Here is a 25,961-nt window from a genome sequence, read left to right on the forward strand (position 1 = left end):
GGGACTACAGGCATGTGCCACCACACCAAGCTTGCTTGCCCTGTAAGATTAGGACAAACACAAGGGAAGAGAACCACAGGGAGGCACACAAAGACCACAAGATCTACACAGCAAGACAGGTAGTACCAGAAGAAAAACTGCACATGAAGAGAAATGGTGTCAAATTCCCACTGGAAGTTGAAAAACAACTTGAATTTTCAGGCCCTACAACGGAAAGGAATGAACTTTTTAAAGGGCTGGGTTTGCCAAACTATATAGTCACCTTAAACTTTTTTAGCAAAATGCTCCCAGCACACTGTTGTCTTTTAAAAGATACCCCGTGTCTTAAGTTGGGCTTGGTAAAGAAAATATAAGCCCCGCCCACCCGCCCCATCCCTAGCACTGTGGATAGACCTTCACAATCATGCTCTTATCAGTGCTTGGGAATATAAAACCATAGAGCCTACATGCAGCAGGCAGTAAAGGGAAAGAAAACTGTAATCAACTGAAAACTGAAGTATGGTCTCTTAGTTCTGTCACATTAAAACTGGCACTTGGCTCTTGGTGATAACCCTAAGCCCTCTGCTGTACACATTTCAGTTAATAACTGATCAAAGTTTCACTTGGTTATAGGGTTATCTTTTTCTTCTGCCCCTTTTGACTGAAATAGTTATTTAGTAACATTTAAGTGAATAATAGATCCTATGGGTAAGCTGACAGTGATGAGCAGTGTTGTAAAATTTCCTATTGTGCTAAAGATAAATGCCTACTTCCTAGAGCTTTTTGAGTAAAAGAGTAAAATAGACATGACTCTTCAGGACTCCTGAACTCCAGTGTTTGTCTGGAGTGAAGCAATAGACAGCCAGCTAGCAACTGAACTCAAAAGGACTCCAACTCACTGAAGGTCATATCCACCATGCCTCCCTGGATACAAAGGCAGCAGGGGGAAGGGAGGGGAGGGGCCTTGGAGTACACTGATTTATATGTGCAGTGGAGGATGTCTGACAAAGCAATGTGTTTTAAAAACAGGAAAGTGCTTTTTTCATTAAAAATGAGAATTATACCTAAAAAATAGATGACTTTGGCTTTTCTTCTTTAAATCCCCTGTTTTTAAAGTTGTTAAAGTATCTACTATCCGGTGTGACAACTTGAGATGGATGGCCATGGGGAAAATAACAACAAAAAAAATGACATCATTGGGATTACAGGTAAGACAAAGGGGAACCCAAAGTACAGACAAGAACACAGAAAAACCTTAAGAGAGTACAGATGCCATGACATTTATTAAAAGGCATGCTACAATGCTATATGTGTTAAGAAAAGAGGCTGAGATTCCAAGGAACAGTTATCAAATATACAAACCTAAGGGAAGCGGAATCAATATTGTAGTGTACAGAAGTTTGAATTAACCATGCACTACACAGTTAGAAAATACGTTTTTTAATATTTTCTCCTCTTTGCATTTATAACATAATTCACTTAGACAATCACAGAATCCTTTTCTTCCAATACCACAAACTGTATTACAAATGAGATCTGGTACTGCTGCTTATCAAAATATACAAGACAATCGCTGTTTATATAAAACCACTTTATATGTTAACTTGTTCCCGAAAACCTTTTTTTTTTTTCTTTTTGGCCTGGTTTAAAAAACATGTTGTTACAAATATTTACAGCATTTTCTTCTGTTAGATGAATATCCTTACAAACAGAAAAGGGAATTTTATGAACAGACCATGTAAAACACTAGACAATGTTCGAGGCGTCTAGCTGTGCTATTCCTTTGTCAAATACAGTTTGGAAAACAACCGTCCATCCTTCTGTCCTGCTCTGTTCATAGTCAACTCCTATTTTCTTTAAGTAGTCTATTCACCAATAGGAAAGGAAAAGTCAAGGCCGCTCTGCATGGGATCTTTTAGAAAAGAGCTCAGGGAAAATGCTTCACCTTTGAGTTAAAAACCAGAACAAGCAGTCTTTGGTCAGAGCAATGAGGTGAAACTTCAATGTAAAACTTGGTGTGGTCAGCAATCTTGGTGATTAGTACTTCCTGGATTATGGGATGTGTTTTTAAAGATCTGGGTAACAATGAGTGGCAAGGAAAAAAACAAATAACAAAAGACAACCAAGAAACAAAAAAGACTAGGATATGATAGTCTTAATGATACCAAACCAAAACCAAAACCAAAAACCTCCTACCTAAAATACCTGTTCTTACAACTACAAAGGCCATACCAACAAACCTCTGCTGACAGTGTGAAGTGAAGTGTGCCACAAACAGCTTTCAGTTATGACTGCTATCAACACCAAGGCCCCTGACAAGCTGCGAAAGCTACAGTAACTACCATAAAGACCGAGAGCAGTTCTGCTCTTCAACTGGTACAATGCTCTCTGCATTATGTGCTGAAGGCATGAGTGCAACTGACTTTCTACTCAGTCCTAACTATTTGCTTGTGGGACAATAGTCTCTTAATCTATATAGTAGATATTTCCTGAAAACCAAAATACCAGTGCTACCTTAGTCTCAAATAGGAAAAGGCCAATTAAGACTACTGAAGAAGGCACATAAACTTTGGTCCTGTTTTTTCTCCCTTTAAGCTCCCACCCCAAATTAAGATTTCTGTAACTTTCTATTTTTAAAACAATTCACAAGTACCTGTTAGGATTTGCTCTGAAAAAAGGGACTGCAAACAGTCTTATACCTAACACAATCCTTAAGGAGACAGTTGAGTTACACTGCAAAGTTATGTACAATCTAAATTGTGTTTGTTTTAGCATGATAGTGAGTATTTTAAGTCTGGCAGTTTTATTTGCATTGACAACAGATCAAGACAAAGGAAAGGCTGAGAAAAATGCTCTGATCATAGTCATGCTTTTTGGTTCTAAAAATAGCAGTACACACTGGGTTTTCTAGAGATAAGCTTGGAGTTTACAAGTAGATTCACTGAGGCACAAAAGATCAATATGGGACTAGATGAGGAACTGCACGATAATATACTCAAGTAAATGCTCTGCCTGATGACATGAAGACTTTAAAGTTGACAGTAGATTAACTGGGGAAAGGGAAGGACACAGGGTCTTACGTAATAACAAGACTAGCATGGAGCATGGTCTGCAGTCCAGGCTGGGTTTAAAGTCACAACCATCAGTTTCCTCCAGTGCTTCAATTGCAGCTGTGTGCTACTATGCCTGGATCATAAGGGCTAATTCCAAAACCACAACAGGACCCTTAATCACCACAGTAGGAAAAGACAAAGACGGAATTAAAAAGACAGCAACCGTGACTCTAAAACATTCAGTGCAAACACTGCTACAAAGAGCTGCTTGTAGTATTTAGTCCCAATGATCTCCTAACATTCTATGGGGATACCAGTTAATCCTGAAATTCTAACAAATTGTCAGATAAGAGAATGCATGATTTGTATATTCTCATCTGTCAAAAAACACATCTAAATCCCAAAGTAAAACATCTTGATATATAACTCTATTATTAAATGTGTACTGCTATTTTCTAAGTCCTGAATATATATGCTTTGTAAAAGTTAGGATAGCTTGAAAAGTGAAAAATAAAGTAAATTAACTCAGCAAGGCATCAACAGCACAAATAAACCACTGCTTAAAAGATACTGAATACTGCATGCCAAAATAAAAATACACAGATCAAATTTTTCCACCACCCTGATATTTAAAACTATGCCAACACAAATATTGTAGACCTCTATAATTCAAACAGTAAAGAGCTCAAATATGGACAGCATCCATATGCTACAGCTAATTTTAGACACAATCTGATGGCTTCAAACATGCTCTTTTAAAACAAGCATATCTTACGTTCTCAAATCACTGTTAATTTTGTCAATAAATTAAAATGTACGTAATGTGCATATGTATATATAACATTAAAAGAGTATATGTATGTATATACACTTATTTATACACACACATACACACGCACACATTATCTACACAAATCCCTGAAAAGGATTTTAATGTTCTCTCTCATATTTAAAGGTCATCCCTACTTCAGAATTACATTCAACACCAGTATGTTTTTCCCTTCTATTTTAAAAAACTTTTGCTACACTTACGCTGGATGTTATGAGTGCCATGAATTAATAAATTACATAGTAGTTCCCAACTCAAAATAAAGGAGGCAATCCAATTTAAAATGCCACTGAAAATTAATATAATGTCTGTGTGAGGGGGAAAAAAAAGCAAATTTGGGGAGACAGTCCTAATTTTTTTCCCACCCTTATTCAGTATTCAGGTGAAATGTAAGTGGGAAAACACCCACTGGAAAATCATCACACTTAACTATTCAGCCAACATGAAGGCAACCCATCTGAAATGTCCCAACCTAGCATTTCCCTGCCTAGCCTACCGACAGTTACTTTGTAGTGAGGGAATTCTGACTGGATCTCAACCAACCTTTAATTATCTCTTTCAGCTTATAAAAAATTTCTCTTTTTCTCTCTCTCTTTTTCTTTCTTTCTTTCTTTTTTTTTTTTTAAAGAACGTTCAAATTAATGGCTGAAAGTAAAGACTGAGATATTTTAAAAGAGATGAGATGATCCACTCTGAGATTATGAAAAGTGAGAAGGGGTAGACAAAATTGATCCCTTTGACAAATTCTGTATTTTAAAAAGCAATCAAGCATTGAAGAAACAATTAACAAAAGCAGTTTCATATTAAAAAGAAATAATTTTACATGACACAATCATTGAAGCAACATTAATATGTACTTTTTACATTCAACCAAAAAAGTAAGAGGGTCAGAATATAAAAAAATAACCCACTTTCTCATACTCCAAATATGTGGATTATCTGAAATGAAGTCGCATTAACAAAGAAAATCAAGTTCTCACTTGAGTGGTGAGAAAGAATCAAGTAATCCTGAGACAAATTCTAAAGGGCAGTAAAGGCTAGACAGACACAGATCTGAGGCTGCAGTTCAACAGCTCAGACTTCACTGGCGGCTGGCGGAAACCAGCCTATAGAGGCCTACAGGTGCACACTGAGTTATTTATTCCCAAACCACTCACCCTTCTCTATCCCACCACTATCCCAAAGCACCAAAAATCTGAGTAGAAACTATTACCTATTGAAAACCACTTAAAATTGCAACGAGAAAAAAAGAAAAAACAAAAACAACCAAAACCCTTAAAATCCAAAACAGGGGAAAAAATAACAGAATGCTCACCAAGCCCACAATTTATCTTTCTAGATATTTAGATAAAATTCTAATCTATTGTATCTTAAGCACATAATAAGGCACATAATAAGAAATTAAGTAAATACACAGTAATTCTGAGTATTAGAGATTATAGTGGTACAAAAAACCCTTGAGATTTTTTTCTAAAAGAAGACCTTACCAAAAATAACTTTTAAAAAATCTGTCAAACCATATGATAGACCTGAATATTTTTCCTTAAGACTGTAAACTTTTTTTTCTGAAAACAATTATAAAAAAGTAGGATTATTTTTCTTTTAAAATTTTCCAAGATCACATTACATTACTAGACAAATGTCATTTTGAAATTTAAAACATGATTTTTTTTTCTAAAATGACTAATTATGCTGATATTGTAATAGATCCAAGCTGAATTTCACTTCTGTTTCCCTGGGGACAACTGCAACACTTTGCTTTTCTAAATGGTCTTAAAAAGAAAAGATAGACATTATTCAAAGGAGTGTACTACAGTGGGGGAAAAAAGAAATCTGAAAGAAAGCATGCACATTTATAAACCTGCTTCCAATATATCTCCATGTAGTTATGTATAATAACTATCAATAAATGCAAATATCTGGTATCATTTTTATAAGTGAATGAATGTCATTTTCTACAGGGAAACTTCTGAATCATAAAGTTAAAAAAAACTTGGTTGTAGGTGATTTAAATTACATCAAGAAATTGTAAAAGTCTGTATGTTTAAATTTCTCAAAGTACAAAGGAGTTTAGAAATGTCATGTAAGGCTGATCTGGACCCAAACAGAAAGAAACTCTGTTCTTTTAAAATCTAATTCAGGGAATTAAATTATTTAAAAAATATTTTCCTGATTGTTTTTCCTGAAAGTTATTTTCATAGAAACCACAATACAAAGGCAAAGCAAACTTCTGATCATACACTGATGGGGAAAATGGTAGGGAGAAAGGGACTATCTCTTGCTTTGAATGTTCTTGAGTATCAGTCGAATTCCCAAAGAGTTACTTTGTGAAGAGGCAGAATTGGTCTTGAGCTGCTTCAGTCTGTGCCTGAAGATTTTACAGAAATTATGGTCCAGTATAAGGAGAAAATTTCACAGAAAGATCAGATGGTGGATTTTGAGAAGGAAACTCTGAGGTGGTGATTTTCTCCAAGATCATGATTGTGAAGCTCAATAAGAGCCTGGATTGCTTCTTCCACAGATCCCAACTGAATGAGAGCCATCTTACGGTCTTTCCTAAAATGACAAAATACAAAAATACTAAGAATTAATGTTGCTTTTAAATCTTTCCTTCTTTTGGACTTTGCTAAACTACTTTAAAAACAACAAAAAAAAGCAATCCATGTTAAATAAAATGTTAATTACTTTTGAAAGCAAGGACTTACTGGAAGAACTTAAAAGCCTTCACTGAACATCCAGCTTCTGTGAACAGGTTCTTCAGGTCATCCATTGTGACAGAAGGACTGTGAAAATATCAGTGTCAACTATATTAGCCCCACTTGCAAACAAATCAAGGATGAGCTTTGACTGTCATCAAATCTCTAGCATACTTTATATCCCCAACAATGTCTTCTGAACCTCAGAACAGTCAAGACTGATACATACATATCTGGAAATGGTGAAAAGAATATAAAGGCAAAACTAAAAGTAACAACCATAGGTATTTTTTAAAAATGATTATTATTCTCAAACTACTGGCATTAGTAATTAACACAAGTAATAACAAAGCTACATACCCAGCTCTGGCTTACTTGCTATAGCCTAGAATTATACACTTTCTATAGTTCTCAAGGTTTCAGAATGTGTATGGGATAGCCAATCTCTGAGATGGTCTCTAATTACTTTTACTTCCAAATATTTACATCCTGGCTATCCTCTCAAACTGTAACAACATGTCCCCTGTAACCCTTAGGATATCACAGAGATGGCAGTATGTGTCAAGAACTGAAACCAGAATTTACTACATGCTAAGTACAAGCTCTACCACTGAGCTCTATTCTCTGGTACTCCTTTGCCTGGAATTCTGACCACAGCCTTATGAAACAAACTCAGAGATCACCCAGTTGAGCCACTTCTACATTCCTGATTAAAAGTATGAAAGAATAAATATTTACTACTATGCTGTTTGGGAATAGTGTTATGTAGTGTTATAATAACTAACATGATGTGATCTATTACAGAATCACATGATGAAAAAAATAATCAGTGATTCTTCAAGGAAACAGAGCTGTGCTTAAACTGTATTCCCTTCTCATTTGTATATCCTTTTGAATGAACTGTCCTCCTGAGTGTGGGTACCATCAATAAACTGAACCTAATGACTGCTTTAAAGGCTATTATAAACTAATAAGTCAAGGTAGAATAGTTAGGGCTCACAGAAATATGGAGTGTGATTGGGACACTTTCACCTTGGATGATGGAATGGTGATGTGGATAGGAGTGGATAGCTACAAAAAATAAGAATGTACTTAATGAGAATGTGTACTGTACCATATACTTATAATAGTCAAAATGTATACATTTGTTATATGGAGTTTAGATAAAAAACAGAGCAAAAATAAAAAGGTTGTTATAGGGACTGGGGAGATAGCTCAGAGGCAAAGAGGACTGGCTGCTCTTCCACAGGACCCAGATTCAATTTCCAGCACCCACATGGAGGCTCATAACTGTAACTCAAACTTCAAGAGCCCCAACACTCCCTCACAGACAAGCATTCAAAAACACTAATGCACATGAAATAAAAATAAACAAATCACTTTAAAAAGGGGTTGCTGTGGAGATAAAATGAGGTGACACGTGTAAAACACTGGCACAGAGCTTACAACTGGGAATAGTTCAGAAACACTAGTATTTCTGTCTTCATCTATAAATGTCCTATGTAATTATAATGGTGGCCAGCTCCTCCATAATGTGCTACACTGAAGAAACAAATAAACAGGGCATAATGGTAAAAGTCAACAATTTGAGCTAGTAAAGAAGAAGATGAAATAGAAGGTCTCAAGTTTCAGAAGCATTAACATAAAAAAAAAGGCTGGGTGTCTAGCTCAACAGTAGAGAACTTGCTGGCCATACATGAGGACCAGTTGTAGACACGGAAAACAAGACAAGACAAAAACAAAAACAAAAATCAAACAAAAAAAACCACCAACTAGCCGAACACACATACAAACATACACTTAAACAGGTCCATTTAGAGGGTCCACAGCAATAAGCTGATACTTTTTGGGTTTCAAGATAGGTTTTCTCAGTGTAGTCACGGTTTTCCTAGAACTACTCTATACCAGGCTGGCCTTGAACTCAGGGATCCGCCTGCCTCTGCCTTGAGTGCTTGGAATTAAATGTGTGCACTACCACCGCTCAGAGAGCTGATATATTTTTAAATCTGTGTACATTAGGAATGTTTCTTAAAGTGACTCCTTTAAGAGTTTCTTAAAATAACTCCTCCATTTGTATAATTGGTATGAAGTTTGATTTTACTGCCTAATTTAGATGGAAGATTTCTGTCAAGCCTGACTGTACACCAGCAGAAAAACTAAAGCAGTCAATACTATTTGAAGTAATTATTTTTCTTTTACTCGTTAGTTCATTTATACAATTATATTCCGAAGTTTATCCATCCATTCCCTTAGTTTTTAAACTGTACACACATAAATACACAAATACACTCCTACAACTTTTAGCACTATGCCAAGGCTTCCCCTTTCATGAGTAAGTTTGAAATAGACCAAAATTGCTGATTTTTTTTTAATATTAAGAAATTACAATAAACATTTTCTTTGAAGAGTCAGAGATTAAAGATCTCATACTGTGTGGACTATACAATCTCTGCTGTAAGCACTCGGTTTTCTATGTAGTTTCAAAGCAGCAAAGGTATTGTGTGAATTTACATGACATTTATATCTTCTGATATGTACTCCTATCACAGAATTCTTCAGTTAAATGTTTAGACAAGCGGATGTTGCTATATTGTCTGAGAGCTGTACTTCTATCAAGCACTGAACAAATGGCTAGCAAAGCAATGCCTGCATATTCATATTTTTATGCCCTCTTTAAACACAGAAGCAACTAATTAAACTACTTATTTGAAAATCCTCAAAGGCTGATAATTCCACTTTTAAGGGTATGATTAGTAATACAGAATCCTTGCAACATAATGGTACATAAAAGAAGTTATCAAGTGGGAGTGGGTGGGTAGGGGAGCAGGGCGGGGGAGGGTATAGGGGACTTTTGGGATAGCATTTGAAATGTAAATGAAGAAAATATCTAATAAAAAATTAGAAAAAAGAAGTTATCAACCAAGACAACTATTATGTTTAGAAAAGTTTTATGGCTTTTGCCTCTCCTAAATCAATTATCATAGATTAATCACCTAAATAACTTATTAGATACATACGGAATGTTGGAAAGATGAAGTGTGGCTGATGGAGGGAAGATATTTTGGAAATTCTTTGATCCAGGCTTTTTAAAGCGATGCAGGGGACTATTGCTGAAGTCCTTGGTCAGACCTTGGTCTTCCTGTCCCTCTCTAGGGAGCTGGACGGCTTGATGTTTGGACAGTGTAGCCCGAAGTACTTTTCCATAGAGCCTCTGACCACTTAGGTGGTTCATTGCTGATAGGGAGAAAATAGGAAAACTTTTGAGTATTAAGATTAACTTTCTCAAAAAATATATGACCATTTTAAAAATTTTAGTCATTTAAAATTGTAATCAGTTTGAAGGTTTAAAGTGTAAGAGCTCAGGGGCTGGAGAGATGGCTCACAGGCTCAGAGCACTTGCTGCTTTCCCAGAGAGCCCATGTTCAATGCTCAGCTCATACATGGCAACTTCTAATTGTCTTTAACTCCAGTTCCAGGGATCCAATTGCTTCTCTGGCTTCTGCAAGCACCGGGCACACATGTGGTACACAGACAAATATGCAGACAAAATACCCATACACATAAAACTTTATGAACCAAAAACATTTCAAGAGCTGACAGGAAAATAAATAAATTTCATTTTATAATAAAAGCAATTAAAAAGTAACCTAACCAAACAAAGTAACTTCTGAGCAGAGTGCCAGAAAGCTACAGGCACGGAACATAACAAATCCTCAACGAATGGTTATATGACTATAGAGTTTGTCATAAGCAAAGCATTTTTGTAAGACATCTGAGTAGCTATACTTTAATGTCTGGGAAGAACACATTCTTGTACCATTATTAGGAAATTTGCCAAAACTTTTAAATTACTCAATGGTTCTAGAAAATCCAACTTAGAAGAAAAATACTTGTTTCTTTTCATACACAATTTTTCAGCTTTTAAAAGAAAAATGAAAACCCATACAAACAAGTGAAAAAAAAACAAAACTCATAAGTTGAAAGTAAACGGGAGAAAGCCCTGAGTCCCAGCTGTCAGCACTGACAATGTGTTTTACATAATGAACTTCAGCGACTCAGTAAAGCAGGTGCAACTGATAATGAAAACACTACCATAAGGAAGTGCTGCTGCAAAATTACATCCGTACCAGTTCTACAATGCTCTTTCGGAAGGAATATGCAAAATGGGCATCACCACTGTCAGTACCTAGCTGGGCTTGACTCGCATCCGCCATCTGCACCAAGGCGTTTTCTTTCTTGTTAAACATAATCTTCACTCGATGTACATCGCCATACACTCCTAATTAAAGCAAAACAAAAAGTACTGAATCTAAATGCCTGGCTGTAATTTTATCCCTGTATCTAGAGGTTTCTTTGTCTTGCTACATAACATACAATTTTATACATACTGTCTTAATAAGTTTCACAGCTTTTATCTGTCAATCTGTCCCAGATAACCTCATAAACACATCGAATTCAGTATATGCCCCAATGGATTCAATTCCTCTCACATCTTTCTATTTCTGGTGTTGGGTAACCCTGGCTAAAGATAAATGCACACTATGCACACCATCGCTCCTGTCAGACATCAACTTTTGACACCTTTCTTCCACTATTGCATATGCCAGCAAGATTATGCTGACAAGACCCTGATATAGCTGTCTCTTGTGAGGCTATGCCAGTGCCTGGCAAATAGAGAAGTGGATGCTCACAGTCATCTATAGGATGGAACACAGGGCCCCCAATGGAGGAACTAGAGAAAGTACCCAAGGAGTTGAAGGGGTCTGCAACCCTATAGGTGGAACAACTATATGAATTAACCAGTACTCCCAGAGCTCATGTCTCTAGCTACATATGTAGCAGAGGATGGCCTAGTCTGCCATCATTGGGAAAAGAGGCCCCTTGGTCTTGCAAACTTTATATGCCCCAGTACAGGGGGAACGCCAGGGCCAAAAAGAGGGAGTGGGTGTGTAGGGGAGCAGGGCTGGGGGAGGGTATAGGGGACTTTTGGGATAGCATTTGAAATGTAAATGAAGAAAATATCTAATAAAAAATTGAAAAAAAAATCTTTCAGCCAATCCCCAGCACCTCTGGAATTTCTGGCCTACTCAGCTCTCACAAATGTCTACTTCTACACTCATATCGGTCATGGCTATCCTATGGACTCATGAGCTACCCTAACGCCTTCCAGCCATCTCACCATACCAATTTATTCACATTTGTTTGTTTTTTTATTCTTAGTGGTTCCCACAGTCAGTCATCTATCACAAAAGGGGAAATAATCTTAGTGTGGAAAGAAAATAAAGACCAACATGAAAAATTCCATCTTATGAACTTTTACTCCATACAAACTAAAGACAGGAGGGCCTAACATTTAAGAAAGCCCCTTTTCATCACCCCGTCCCGTATACTATCCTAATCTGCAGTTTCTACAGCAGATGATCACTGGTGTCACAAAAGCAGAGGCATTATCACTACACTTGTAATTCTGTAAGAGACTGTCTACAAATACCCTCAAGGCACACAAAAGAAAGGTTAATTTACTAGCATCTAAAGACAACATTTAACCTAGAGATGAATTTTAAAATTTAAAAGAAAGAAAAAAAAAATCAAGCATTCTGAATTACTGCCCTCCTCAAAAATGACAAGAAGCTGAAGTAGATATTTTTTAAAAAACAATACTGAATAGAGCTAGGCATGGTGGCGCACGCCTTTAATCCCAGTGTTCAGGAGGTAGAGGCAGGCGGATTTCTCAGTTTGAAGTCAGCCTGGTCTACAGGGTGAGTTCCAGAACAACCAAGGCCACACAGAAACCCTGTCTCAAAAAACCAAAACATGTGGAAGGAAAGAACTGACTCTAGTGTTGTTCTTTAACATTCACATGTATATGTATGCAGTGGCACATGTGCACTCATATATATATCATATATATACAAAATAATAAATTTTTTATTAAGTATCTGAATTCAATAAGCAAGCAGGTATAGTAGCCACTCTTAAACATTGCATCGTATTTCCAATTTCAAACAACAACACCAAAAACTAAAACTCCACAGCCTCATACAGCTAAGTACAGTGCAGCATGCCATAACCCTAGCTACTTTGCAGGCCAAGGCAGAAAGATAGTCTGGGCTAAACAAAGAGACTCCTTTTCCATGGTAGATGCCTTGCCTAACAAGCAAAAGGTCCTAGGTTCAATCTCTAGGTCTAAAAAGAAACCAATCAACTATTACCACTTAAAGAACTTGTGAAATAAACACCTTCCCTATTTGTTAAACATTCAAATACAATACTTTTCAAATCTGCTAACAGGAAAATACAGAAGTTTTCTAGGTAAAGCAAATGAAAAAGGCCTGGATTCAAATGAATCTATCAATGTAATAATTAATGAAGTACAGCAAAAATAAAATGTTTCCATTTGAACTTTCTATTTCTAATGGGGAAGGGTTTTATATTGTTCTTTATATTTGAGTACTGCTCATTTCATGATTCCCATGTTTGTGTGCTCATATTACATATGAGTATTATAAAAGATAGATGTATAAATAATTGATCCTATGAAGCTGGAATACATACTTAATTATTATGCTTTTAACTGAGAGGGGAAGACTATTAGAAAGTTTTTGAACTTTTCTTTTTTCTTTCTCTTTTTTAAGGATAGGGTCTCACGAGCCTAAGAAAAACTGAGTAAAATTTGGTAGCATGGTCCTTGCACAGCACAGAAGGGGTCCTAGGTTTGAATCCCAGTACACAAAAAACAAAACCATACCTAAAAGTCTTGCTTAAAATGATATGGTTTTCCTATTTATTTACTTATTTATTTTAGGGAACTAATCTTCATATACTTTATATGTACTTTGTGACTCGTCATCAGTCATCAGTCCCATCTCAACATGTCTGTTTTATACTTTCAATTGGGCTTTATTTACCTTGCATACATATTCTAAGAAATCTCTCACTGCTATTTGTGAAGACATGCACCCACTATGTCTCCTTGCTAACTCTTCCTCATCTTTAACAAGTCTACTTAATTACCATTTCTCCTGAGTCAGCTAGGCAAGTACTCCCTGCTTTGTACTACCACTCACAATCTTTATTTTCTGGTTATAAATCTAATTTCCCTGGTTTATAATCTTTGCTCTACCTCCAGTGTCAAACATAATATAAAACATATGAAAGTAATGAACAAGTATTCATTTTTTCCTATTAATTAGTTATATTATTTATTTACATTTCAAATATTGTTCCCTTCTCAGTCTCTACTCTGCAAACAAGTATTTCTAAATAAATAAAATATGCTCATTTCACAGATAATATTAAAAACAATTAAAAAACTTACCAAATAGGATAAAAAGCCCATGTGGTGTGATAAACTGAAAAGGATAACACAAAAATATAACTAAATATAGCACAACTTAAAAACAACTATTTATGATATCATAAAGACAGTTTATTGTATTATAGCACTATTTATGCTTCTAAATATCCTATTATAAATTTTATTTAAATTCCTTAAACAAACTTCAGCATTATAACACAAAGCTAGACTATATGTAAGAACCCACCATACCCCTTCCTGAAAGACTTAGACCATTTTTCCACTCACGTCAGGATTGAGGTTGGTGACCAGCAGAACAGAATTCCCTGGCATACCACTCGCCCCAGGAATGGCCATCCTTCCACTGACAGCAGAGGAAGTAAGCGTGAGAGGACCAAGGGCTCCGGGAACAGCTGGGACAGACAGACCTGTTAAAAACACCAACAGTTTTGTTATAGTCTAATCATCTAAAGAATAAAATTTGATAGGATAGAACTTAAGCCAAGAAAGTAAACATATTTGTTGACATTGTCCATAATTAATACCATTCATACTGTGCTCTGCAGAGTAACTGGACTCATTGGTCTTAACAACTAGTAAGGAAGCTGGGTGGTGGTGAATCTCTGTCTACAAAGTGAGGAACAGGACAGCCAAGGCTATCCAGTGGAACATTGTCTCAACCTTCCACCCTCCGCTTCCCACCACAAAAAACCCAGACTTCTCAGAGGACCTATTACTTACACCCACTTTTCTATCCAGCACCTTTATGCCAAGTGAATGTAATTTTCATATTCAAAAATATCAAGGTGGTACACACATGCATAGCCCTTCAATAGAAGTATCAAAGATGTATACTGGGTAGTACTACATAATAGCTTACATGAGAAAATACTTTTTAACTTTATAAAGTAATAAATTTATTATATTTTGTAACAAAAATTCAGACATTTTTTAATGCCCTAGGTATTCTTGAACCACTGAAAAGGCTGATATACCAACACTGTACTTAAAACAACATTGACTCATTAGTCCCACCACATATACCTTTGCTTTAAAAGTATTTAAGGGTATAGAATCCTCTAATTCTATAAAAGGAGCCAATTCTTTATTTATCTTACAATACTGGGAATGAAACCAGGTCCTTGAGTACTAGGCAAACACTATCACTATGCTATATCCCCAGCTTCAATTTGTTATTTCAGTTTAACATTCTTTTTCATACTCCTTTGACTACTTTATAGCATGTAATTAACTTGCAGTAGAATTGAAATTTATCCTGTTTTGCTTGACAATCTCAGAGGTTTAAGACTGTGCAGGTGACAGCAGATGCTGGCGAGGATGTGGAGAAAGAGGAACACTCCTCCATTGCTGGTGGGACTGCAAGCTTGTACAACCACTCTGGAAATCAGTCTGGCGGTTCCTCAGAAAATTGGACATAGTACTACTGGAAGATCCAGCAATTCCTCTCCTGGGCATATACCCAGAAGATGTTCTAATTGATAATAAGGACACATGCTCCACTATGTTCATAGCAGCCTTATTTATAATAGCCAGAAGCTGGAAAGAACCCGGATGTCCCTCAACAGAGAAATGGATACAGAAAATGTGGTACATTTACACAATGGAATACTACTCAGCTATTAAAAACAATGAATTTATGAAATTCTTGGGCAAATGGATGTATCTGGAGGATATCATCCTGAGTGAGGTAACCCAATCACAAAAGAAGTCACTTGATATGCACTCACTGATAAGTGGATATTAGCCCAGAAACTTAGAATGCCCAAGATACAATTTGCAAAACACAGGAAAATCAAGAAGAAGGAAGACCAACGTGTGCATACTTCATTTCTCCTTAGAATAGGGAACAAAATACCCATGGAAGAAGTTACAGAGACAAAGTTTGGAGCTAAGACGGAAGGATGGACCATCCAGAGACTACCCCACCCAGGGATCCATCCCATCATCAGCCACCAAATGCAGACACTATTGCCCATGCCAGCAAGATTTTGCTGAAAGGACACTGTGAGGCTATGCCAGTGCCTGGCAAACACAGAAGCGGATGCTCACAGTCAGCTATTGGATGGAACACAGGGCCCCCAATGGAGGAGCTAGAGAAAGTACCTAAGGAGCTGAAGGGGTCTGCATCCCTATAGGTGGAACAACAATATGAACTAACCAGTACCCCCAGAGCTCATGTCTCTAGCTGCATATGTAGCAGAAGATGGCCTAGTCAGCCATCATTGGGAAGAGAGGCCCCTTGGTCTTGCAAACTTTATATGCCCCAGCACAGGGGAAGGCCAGGTCCAAGAAGTGGGAGTGGGTGGGTAGGGGAGCAGGGCTGGGGGAGGGTATAGGGGACTTTTGGGATAGCATTTGAAATGCAAATGAAGAAAATATCTAATGAAAAATTGAAAGAAAAAAAAAAGACTGTGCAGACAGCATCCTCCAAATGAATGCCTTTTATTTTATATCTCTGGCTGGCCTAGAACTCAGAAATCCTGCTGTCTTAGCCTCCTGAGTGCTTCAAACGAAGGCCTGAACCACCACAACTAGCTTAATTCTTTTCTCCTTCAAATGATCTCCTTCTCTTGTTCTACTCCAAACTTGCAATTTTGCTAATGCCTACAGTGGTTATAATGCCTACAGTAGCTAAAAGAGCTACAGTGTATGCTCTACTTAGCCTTTCAAGTCTAACCAAATTAAACATTCATTGCATTTTCTCATCCCCAATGTCTATTATTGTGTTTTAAACTACAGTGTGTCTAAACAAAATATCTGAAACAAAGGAGAACAAGTCCACACTTCCAGATGTACAGAAATTAAAGATTCAAAAAGCAAACGCTATGGCATTTTATGTTTTGTTTTGTTTTGTTTTGGTTTGGTTTTTCGAGACAGGGTTTCTCTGTATAGCCCTGGCTGACCTGGAACTCACTTTGAGACCAGGCTGGCCTCGAACTCAGAAATCCGCCTGCCTCTGCCTCCCGAGTGCTGGGTTGTTTTGTTTTTTTAAATAACCAGAACAGTCGCATAAAGATGTGTTACAATGTATTAAACCACCCAACAACTAGGACTTAACTTTATTCTCAAAATCAGTCTTCTTTTTAGTTAATTCTATTCTGCCCAATGGAGACAGTCAGTCATTATAATTTCCAGAATTCAAACAGTAAAGTATAATAATAATTTCTGGAAAGAAGCTACTCTTAAATTTAAAATACAGCTACTATGTTCACAAATAGCTGAAAATCAGAAATGTTAATACATAAGATCAGATTCATAGCATACCACTTCTTAATTACAAACCTGTTTTATTTACAGAAATAAAACCATAAAGTATATGATAAAAAAAAATCATAAGGCTGGGTGGTGGTGGCATCCCAGCACTTGGGGGAGGCAGAAGTAGACAGATCGCTGTGAGGTCATGGCCAGCCAGCTCTACATGGGGATTTCCAGGACAGCCAGGGCTAGTTCCTATTTCTTAATTATTCCAGGAATAATAATTATTATGCCATAAATATTCTCAGGAAAAAATTTCATCCCCTGAAATAAATGGCACACATACCCTTCACTGGTACTATTAAGAACTCACAAATGGCAAAAACATTCTCCAAAGATGCTCAAATTTATGTTTTTACTGGCTGTTCCTTTCAAATGTGTTGAAGTCACAAAGATAACTAAAACTCAGGTTTGTTCAAAACAGTATAAACTTATCAACAAAGAAAGAAGCTATAAGATCATATACATTATTTAACAACTTGACACAGGTTTACTAGTTTACTAGTTTAATGTAGTTAAACTATAGTTTACTAAGTGATTCGAATACACAGTAGAATTACTGGAGTATCCAGTGGAACAAGAGAGAACTAATTTTTGTTTGTTTGTTTGTTTTTTGGAGGGGTTGGGTTTTCGAGACAGGGTTTCTCTGTGTAGCCCTGGCTGTCCTGGGGCTCACTTTGTAGACCAGGCTGGCCTCCAACTCAGAAATCCACCTGCCTCTGCCTCCCAAGTGCTGGGATTAAAGGCATGCGCCACCACGCCCGGCTGAGAACTATTTGTAAATATAAAGATGGTATGCATACAAGTCACTCCATGGTTGTTAGACCTAATGCCTTTATTTTAATTGCCCAAATTCGGTGAGCTCCTAGAAAAAAAAAAGAAGCTTAAAGATTCATTTCAAACTCAACCTGGAAAGACTCACCCGCTGCTTGAGGAAATGCGATGGCTGGGGCAAAGCCAGCAGCCCCTGCATATGGAGAGGACATTATACCTGGTGCACCTGTCAAGAAAAAGCTACAATGAATACATTGCCTGCTATATATATGTTATCACCACACTATGAAATGCCTATGTGAAAATATATTATAAGTGGAACTGAAGATGGAATCAGAGTTGTTCAGTCAGTAATCCCCAAAGTATAGAAAGCTCCTGCTACCTCCAGAGGCCGATAGCTTTCAAATGGGTTCCTGGATGAAGCTTAGCTGTTAAAGGAGTATGGACTAGGCTAAGATTTTCGTGTTTACATAGGGCATTTTTTCCCTATATGAAAAGCCATCAAATGCTTGTTAAACTGTACTGTTTTGAAGGAGTACTTACTGGGTTGAAGAAAAGAAATAATAAGGCTGAACAATGTCACACATGCTTTTAATTTTAATTCCATTACTGAAACAAAAAGATCATGAATTTAAGGACAGCCTGAGCTACACAGTGTGATTCTGTTTAAACAAACAAATATGGGATAGACTATTTGTCACTGAGAATGAATTACAGAGATTCACATGCTGAGGGTCCTCCAGTCATATAATCCAGAAAGTGGGCGACGGAGGAGGCTTCACCATGATGGAATAGAGAAGATATCTCTGAAAGTTAGGGGAAAGGTTGAGCTACACAGTATGTAACTGCAAAGCACAGTGTGTCTCTGTGTATTCTATAGGAAGCCTTGTGACAGTGACAATAAAACACAAGGGCAGTTCCAATGGAGGCATCAAGTGCAAGGGGAACGACTGTAAGATTCACAACTGCAAACAATAAGACAAACTCAGAATTAGTATAAGCAACATACAGACTTAGTAATTATGTTGAATTAGCCACTAAGTGCCTACAGAAAAAATACTTGAGTAGAAAGGGACCAAACAGTAAGATGATCACGGCTAAAGGGAAAGGAAGGAAAAAATAACCTATTAGGGGAAAAGAAAGACAAAGTCTTAGAAATAGAAAAAAGTGATCCCTGGGATCCTGTGGAAAACTTTCAAATTAAGTGGAGGTCCTTCAACAGGAGTTAGACAGGAAACGAGGAGAAAAGCATAGTTTTCAAGGAATAGTAAAAAAATCCAACCGAGCAAAGGCTGAGCTGTTTCCATTTGTTTCTCCAGGTGGAGCACTCTGTTGAAAGAAGCCTACATATTTTCATTTTATTAAGAAATTACACATGGGGCCTGGAGAGATGGTTCAGCAGCTAGGAGCACTGACTGTTCTTCTAGAGGTCCTGAGTTCAATTCCCAGCAACCACATGGTGACTCACAACCATCTGTGATGGGATCCGATGCCCTCTTCTGTGTGTCTGAAGCAGTGCTTTCCATGCAAACAGTAAGACCAGCATTTGATCTCCGGAACTGACATTAGCTAGGCTACATGCTTAGAAACTCAACCCTCCATAGATAGATACAAGTAGATACGCAGGCTCATCAGTCAGTCAGCTTAGCCTAACTGACAAGCTCCACACCAATGAGAGATTGTTGTGAAGAGAGGTAGATGGGGTCTACAGAATGATGCCTAAGTGTGTTCTATAGCCACCGCAGGCAAGTAAATACATATTTATGCATGCATATGATCATACAGAAAGATAGACACACACACACACACACACACACACACACACACACACACACACACACAAATATACTAAGTGCCATTGAAAGTTTTCATTGCTGAGCTAGAGATGACTCAGTAGATAAGCCTGATACTTTGTTTTTAGAACAAATGGCTATATATTATTTTTCTAACTGGCAAAACTTGAAAAGTTCTATTGGCTAGATGCTGTGGTGTAAGTATTAGTTTTCTAGTTTTAAAAACTGGTTTTTATTTAGGATTACCGATTACTAAGCCCATTGGCTGGAACTTATAAACCTAGCTTAGGTAGGCTCAAGGCCATCCTGGGCTACCATGTCTGAAAAACACAAAACACACACACAAAGAACATTTTTGTTCTTAGTAAACATTCATTGAACATTTAGAAGTAAAGTCAAACACATTTGCAACTTACTCTACAATGGTTTCAAGAGGGAGATACAACTATAAATATATATACAAATACAATTGGAAACGATAAAGCAAGCATGGCATGACACAAATGAGAAATCTGAATCGAGTTATTTATGTTATTCCTACAGCTTACATTATTTTTAAACAAAGCCAGTTAAAATACTATGAACTTTAGAATGTAAGTAATGCTCTTTTGTTGTGAAAAAAATTGTTTTTTTGAGACAAGGTCTCTTTATATACCTAAGGCTATCCTTGAACTCACAATCCTTATCTCAGCCTCCTGAGTAATGGGTACATGCACTACTGTATCCATTCTAAGTATCTTTATAACTTTAGTATAACAAGTATTATTTTAAATAAGACTCCTCATGCACAACAACAATTACTACATATAAAGAAAATAATGAACTTGACTATCAATAAGACCAAACTGGGAGAAACTATTTATAATAGAAACAACCAAAAAGGACTAAAATATGGAATATACAAGAAAGTCATACCAATAGAAAAGAAAAAGGCTGGGCAGTAGTAGTGCACACCTTTAATCGTAGCACTTAGGAGGCAAAGGGAAAGGCAGGCAGATTTCTTTGAGTTCAAAATCAGCCTCAAGGTCTATAGAACTAGCGTTTCAAAATACACATACACATACACATACACACATACACACAGACACACACACACACACACACGAGAGGGGGGGAAAGAACTGATAAATAAAGATATGCTCAACTTCAATAATCGTGATAAAGAAAACACTATATTAAGATATCATATCATTATAGGGGCTGTCTTAAAAGAGTTTTTGCATGGCTATGAAGAGACACCATTACCAAGACAACTCTTATAAGGACAACATTTAGTTGGGGCTGGCTTACAGGTTCAGAGATTCTGCCCATTATCATCAAGGTGGGAGCATGTCAGCATCCAGGCAGGCATGGCACTGGAGGAGCTAAGAGTTCTACATCTTCATCCACAGGAAGCCAGGAGCAGCAGACTGAGCACCCATAGGCAGCTAGGAGGAGGGTCTCCAAGCCTACCCCTATGGTGACACACTTCATCCAACAAGGCCACACCTCCTAATAGTGGCAAGCATATTCAAACCACCACAGGGGCTAAGGAAATTGCTCAGTCTTTGAAGTACTGACTATGCAAACATGAAGAAGGCCTGAGTAGGGGAGAGAGATGGAGACAAGAGAATCCCCAGGGCTTCCTAGCCAGGTAGTGTAGCAACTAAGTGAGCAGGTTCAGTGGGAGCCCATGCATCAGAAAACAAAGTGGATGACAAGTCTGTGCACACACAATCTTTTAACGTGATGTAAGAAGGAAAGAACATTGTCTCCAAAACCAAGACAAGTACAGGAGCAATCTGTTGAATATTAGAAACAGACTAACTTTCATATAAGACATAAAACTACTTTTCTCAAATAAATTACATTTAGAATGTAGACATAATTTCGTATTAATAAGTTACGTTTAGAGCAACCTCCCCCCATCCCACTACACACACGCATATACAGGGCTTCTCTGTGTAGCCCTGATTCTCCTGGACTCCATTTCTAGACCTGGTTGGCCTCGAACTCAAAGATCCACATGCTCCTGCCTCCTGAGAGTTGAGATTAAGGGCATGTACCACACCACACACAGACTTTAAAAAAAAAAAATCTTAACTGTATTTTTCTAAGGCCCTGCTCCTTTCCTAACAGAGTATATTAGTTACATCAGTGTATATATTCAATTACTGTAATAAAACTCATTCTGAATTTGATAACCAAGTTCTGGCAAGCTTGAATTTGCCCCAATTTTTGTGATTCAGTATTGAAATGGTAATGACAAAGACAAAAACTTTTACTTTAAAATAGAATTACAAATTATTTTCTACTCTGTAAAGTAGAATTACAAAGTAAACCACTTAGCTATTTTACTGCTTTAATTTTCTCCCTCAGAAACTGGAGCCAGGTATGACAGCACACTCCTTTAATCTCTGTACTCTGGAGACAGAGGCAGGTGGGTCTCGGTGAGTTCCAGGATAGACAGGGCTACACAGAGAGACCCTATCTCAAAAGAACAAACAAAAGATGGATGGATTATTAATACTACCATAGGCACCAACAATACTCTAAGGTGTTACTTAGCAGAGGAAAATAAATCATAAGACTATTAAAATTCAACTTTCCTGAATAGTAAAGCTCACTTTTTAGAGGTATAAAACTAAAAAGTAGCACATATTAATCTAATGACACATTCAAAGTTGCCATTTCTTTTTTCTGGCCTTTACATAAAGGTTTGTTGTATTTTTTTTTTAAAACTTTGTTGTTCTTGTTGTTGTTTGAGACATGGTCTTAATGTAGCCCTGAATGTCTTGGAACTCACTATGTAAACCAGGCTGGTCTCCAACTCAGACATTCGAAAGGTTTACTTTAAATAAAAGAGGTAAGCTCTTCAAACCTATTTTTGCAGAGATAATTTGAAAGGCAAATATTTTCAAGGGGTTTATTTAATGTAATATGTTAATATTCACACATCCTCAAAGATAAAAGTTCTATTGCTAGAGTAGTAAAACAGAATAAAGTCAGCTTTCTTTGACTAAAGGAAAGACACTGCTAATTTAGGACAATGATTTAGAAGTTATCATTACTTTAAAAGAAATAATTGTTCTCAAGAGCACTTAATGTCAAAATTCTGTTTAGAAATATGCACATTTAGAATTTTTAAATGGTAGTTTAAAAATTACCATTAGAATAATTACTTTAAAGCAAATAAGTAGCTGTGGGGTAATATTGTGTTAATGATAGAAAAGTAAATTGGAGCATAATTTCAGGCTCCTATGTGTTTTGTGAACAGAACTACCTTGCTTAATTTATGAGCATATTTGTTCCACAATTTCTTTAGAAATCCAAAGAGAACCTAGGAAGACTGATACAAACAAGTGACACTTGTAACTTCAGAAGAGTTGCTTTGTGACTGAAGAAGGAACTACTCACCAAAAGCAGCAGCCATAGGAGGTTCAAGAGATGGCTGGCCATCACCAGTAGGAAGGTCTAAGCGAGTGAAGTCTCTGCTTTTGTCATTATTGTATTTCACATTAAGGCTGGTGAGCTTGGAGAAGTCAATACGGAGAGTGCAGCACGCATTGTAGATATTCTGGCCATCCAGAGCCTAAAGCAGACAAGAAGACCATGCTGACAACTGAGCAGCCTCTTACCTGAGACAGCAGCAATCCCGCACTAAGCAAAGTGCCAAGGCCAAGGGCACAAAGAGCTAGGCTTACTTATTCTCTAGCGTGGTCAGATAAATGAAGAAATATATGCAAAGGCTTAGAAAACCATTGTACAATAGTATAGAAACATTATTATGACAATTTTGCCCACAATATATATTTAAAGATGTTAATTTCATACTTTGACTTTATTTTAATATAATTTATGTCGGTGAGTATAATGTATTGATAAAACATTACTATAAATAGAATGGTATGTTAGTCGTTGTGCATAAAATATTAACTGTCCTATTTTATTTCCTTTGTACTTGCCTTTTTGAATAAGGAACAAAGGAAGCCACCTGTAAATAAATATCAGTAATCTCCCCGCCCCTCAGAATACAACGTGCAGGTGGGCTACCTGGCTATTCCCTACTGTCACAAATAACGAAATGTATAAAAACAGACACAGAAACCAAAGAATATGACAACTATATGATGCATAAACTTAATATAAAAACACCCATGAAGCTAGAGGCTGTATTCTTTAAATTGTATGAAAAACAAAAGCCTGTTCAACTTTAGCCTCTACCTCTAAACCAATATGAAGCAGAATTAATGTTAATGACAGCTCTCTTGGAGAGCTCAAGTATCTAATGTGACCAAATGAGTCACTTTGTCTCATTAAAACTAAATCAAAGATTCGTGCACTTAAAAAAACAAAAGTTGGTCAGGTCTGGTGGCACACGCCTTTAATCCCAGCACTTGGGAGGCAGAGGCAGGCGGATTTCTGAGTTCGAGGCCAGCCTGATCTACAAAATGAGTTCCAGGACAGCCAGGGCTACACAGAGAAACCCTGACTGGAAAACAAAAACAAAAACAAACAAACAAAAGACAAACATGGACAAAAGCATATTTCTTAAGGTTTTCTATCTTTTATCAACTCAGGTAAATAACAATGAGAGCTGAATGTGGTTACAAAAGTAGTGAGATCACACATAATTAGGCACAAGATAAATCAGGGCAAGGATGTCTCCAAAGAGAGTGATTAAGAATGAAAGACCCAAAGTATAATCACCATTTTGGCATACTGCGCATTCACTGGGTCAGCATACTGAAGCAAGGCTTGAAACTGATTATTCTTTGTAAAGGTGATAATCTTCAACACCGTGCCAAACTTAGAAAATATCTGGAAAAAAAAAGTTTGTATTTAATCTAAGGGAAAATGTTAAGCTAATGTATCTGTATAAATACATCTTGGTTTATGAATCCTATTTTGTTTTTCTGGGTTTTCGTTTTGATTTTTTTGATGCAGGGCCCCATGTAAGCTAGGCTAATTCCTGCCTCTACCCTTCTAGTGCTGGCTCACAGGCATCTATTACATTACATGTTGACCTTTGAATTACAGCACTTGACTTTTGGGGGTTTGTTTTTGTTTGTTTGATGCCCATTAATATATAAAACATAAACAATTTTGTCTATTAAAATTCTGGTACAAAATGTCTTAAACAAAACCATTAATAATAATAATTGTAATAGTAATAATAATAATAATAATAATAATTATTATTATTATTATTATTATTTCAATGCCTATACATGTTACTGGCACACCACAGGTACCCAAACATCTAATCAATGTTAGACGTTAGATGTTCAGAAGTTTATGAATTGAAACAAGAAGCCAAATGAGTCAATGATGTCATCCTTCTAACTCATCAGCTACTTCTTTTTTTTCCAATTTTTATTAGGTATTTACTTCATTTACATTTTAAATGCTATCCCCAAAATCCCCTATACCCTCCCCCGCTCCCCGCTCCCCTACCCACCCACTCCCCCTTCTTGGCCCTGGTGTTCCCTATACTGGGGCATATAAAGTTTGCAAGACCTCTCTTCCCAATGATTGCTGACTAGGCCATCTTCTACTACATATGCAGCTAGAGACATGAGCTCTGGGGGTACTGGTTAGTTCATATTGTTGTTCTACCTACAGGGTTGCAGACCCCTTCAGTTCCTTGGATACTTTCTCTAGCTCCTCCATTGGGGACCCTGTGTTCCATCCAATAGCTGACTGTGAGCATCCACTTGTGTTTGCCAGGCACCGGCATATCCTCACAAGAGACACACAACTATATCAGGGTCCTTTCAGCAAAATCTTGCTGGTGTATGCAATAGTGTCTGCGTTTGGGATGGACCCCTGGGTGGGGCAGTTTTTGGATGGTTCATCCTTAAGTCTCAGCTCCAAACTTTGTCTCTGTAATCCCTTCCATGGGAGTCTTGTTCCCAATTCGAAGAAGGGGTGAAGTGCCCACATTTTGGTCTTCCTTCTTCTTGAGTTTCATGTGTTTTACAATTGTATCTTAGGTATTCTAAGTTTCTGGGCTAATATCCACTTAATCAGTGAGTGCATATTATGTGAGTTCTTTTGTGACTGGGTTACCTCACTGAGGATGATACCCTCCAGATCCATCCATTTGCCCAAGAATTTCATAAATTCATTGTTTTTAATAGCTAAGTAGTATTCCATTGTGTAAATGTACCACATTTCCTGTATCCATTACTCTGTTGAGGGACATCTGGGTTCTTTCCAGCTTCTGGCTATTATACATAAGGCTGCTATGAACATAGTGGAGCATGTGTTCTTATTACCAGT

The 25,961-nt window shown here is 37.1% G+C and overlaps 1 protein-coding gene across 5 annotated transcripts in view; it reads right to left on the reverse strand.

Annotated features, from left to right (window-relative positions):
- Window positions 1-1,243: 1,243 nt before the first annotated feature.
- Window positions 1,244-25,961, reverse strand: part of Ptbp3 (polypyrimidine tract binding protein 3) — an 84,258-nt gene continuing 59,540 nt past the window's right edge. For all 5 annotated transcript variants that reach the window (XM_021201321.1, XM_021201320.1, XM_029539563.1 and 2 more), the window contains 9 exons: window positions 24,387-24,497; window positions 23,094-23,268; window positions 18,053-18,130; window positions 14,143-14,282; window positions 13,876-13,909; window positions 10,744-10,836; window positions 9,575-9,791; window positions 6,567-6,644; window positions 1,244-6,417 (listed from right to left, as the gene is read on the reverse strand). In XM_021201321.1, the coding sequence (XP_021056980.1) occupies window positions 6,285-6,417; window positions 6,567-6,644; window positions 9,575-9,791; window positions 10,744-10,836; window positions 13,876-13,909; window positions 14,143-14,282; window positions 18,053-18,130; window positions 23,094-23,268; window positions 24,387-24,497 (1,059 nt within the window). In that variant the 3' untranslated portion in view covers window positions 1,244-6,284. The remainder of the gene's footprint in view (window positions 6,418-6,566; window positions 6,645-9,574; window positions 9,792-10,743; window positions 10,837-13,875; window positions 13,910-14,142; window positions 14,283-18,052; window positions 18,131-23,093; window positions 23,269-24,386; window positions 24,498-25,961) is intronic.

The sequence above is a fragment of the Mus pahari genome, chromosome 6, assembly GCF_900095145.1.
Source record: "Mus pahari chromosome 6, PAHARI_EIJ_v1.1, whole genome shotgun sequence".
Taxonomy (NCBI): domain Eukaryota; kingdom Metazoa; phylum Chordata; class Mammalia; order Rodentia; family Muridae; genus Mus; species Mus pahari.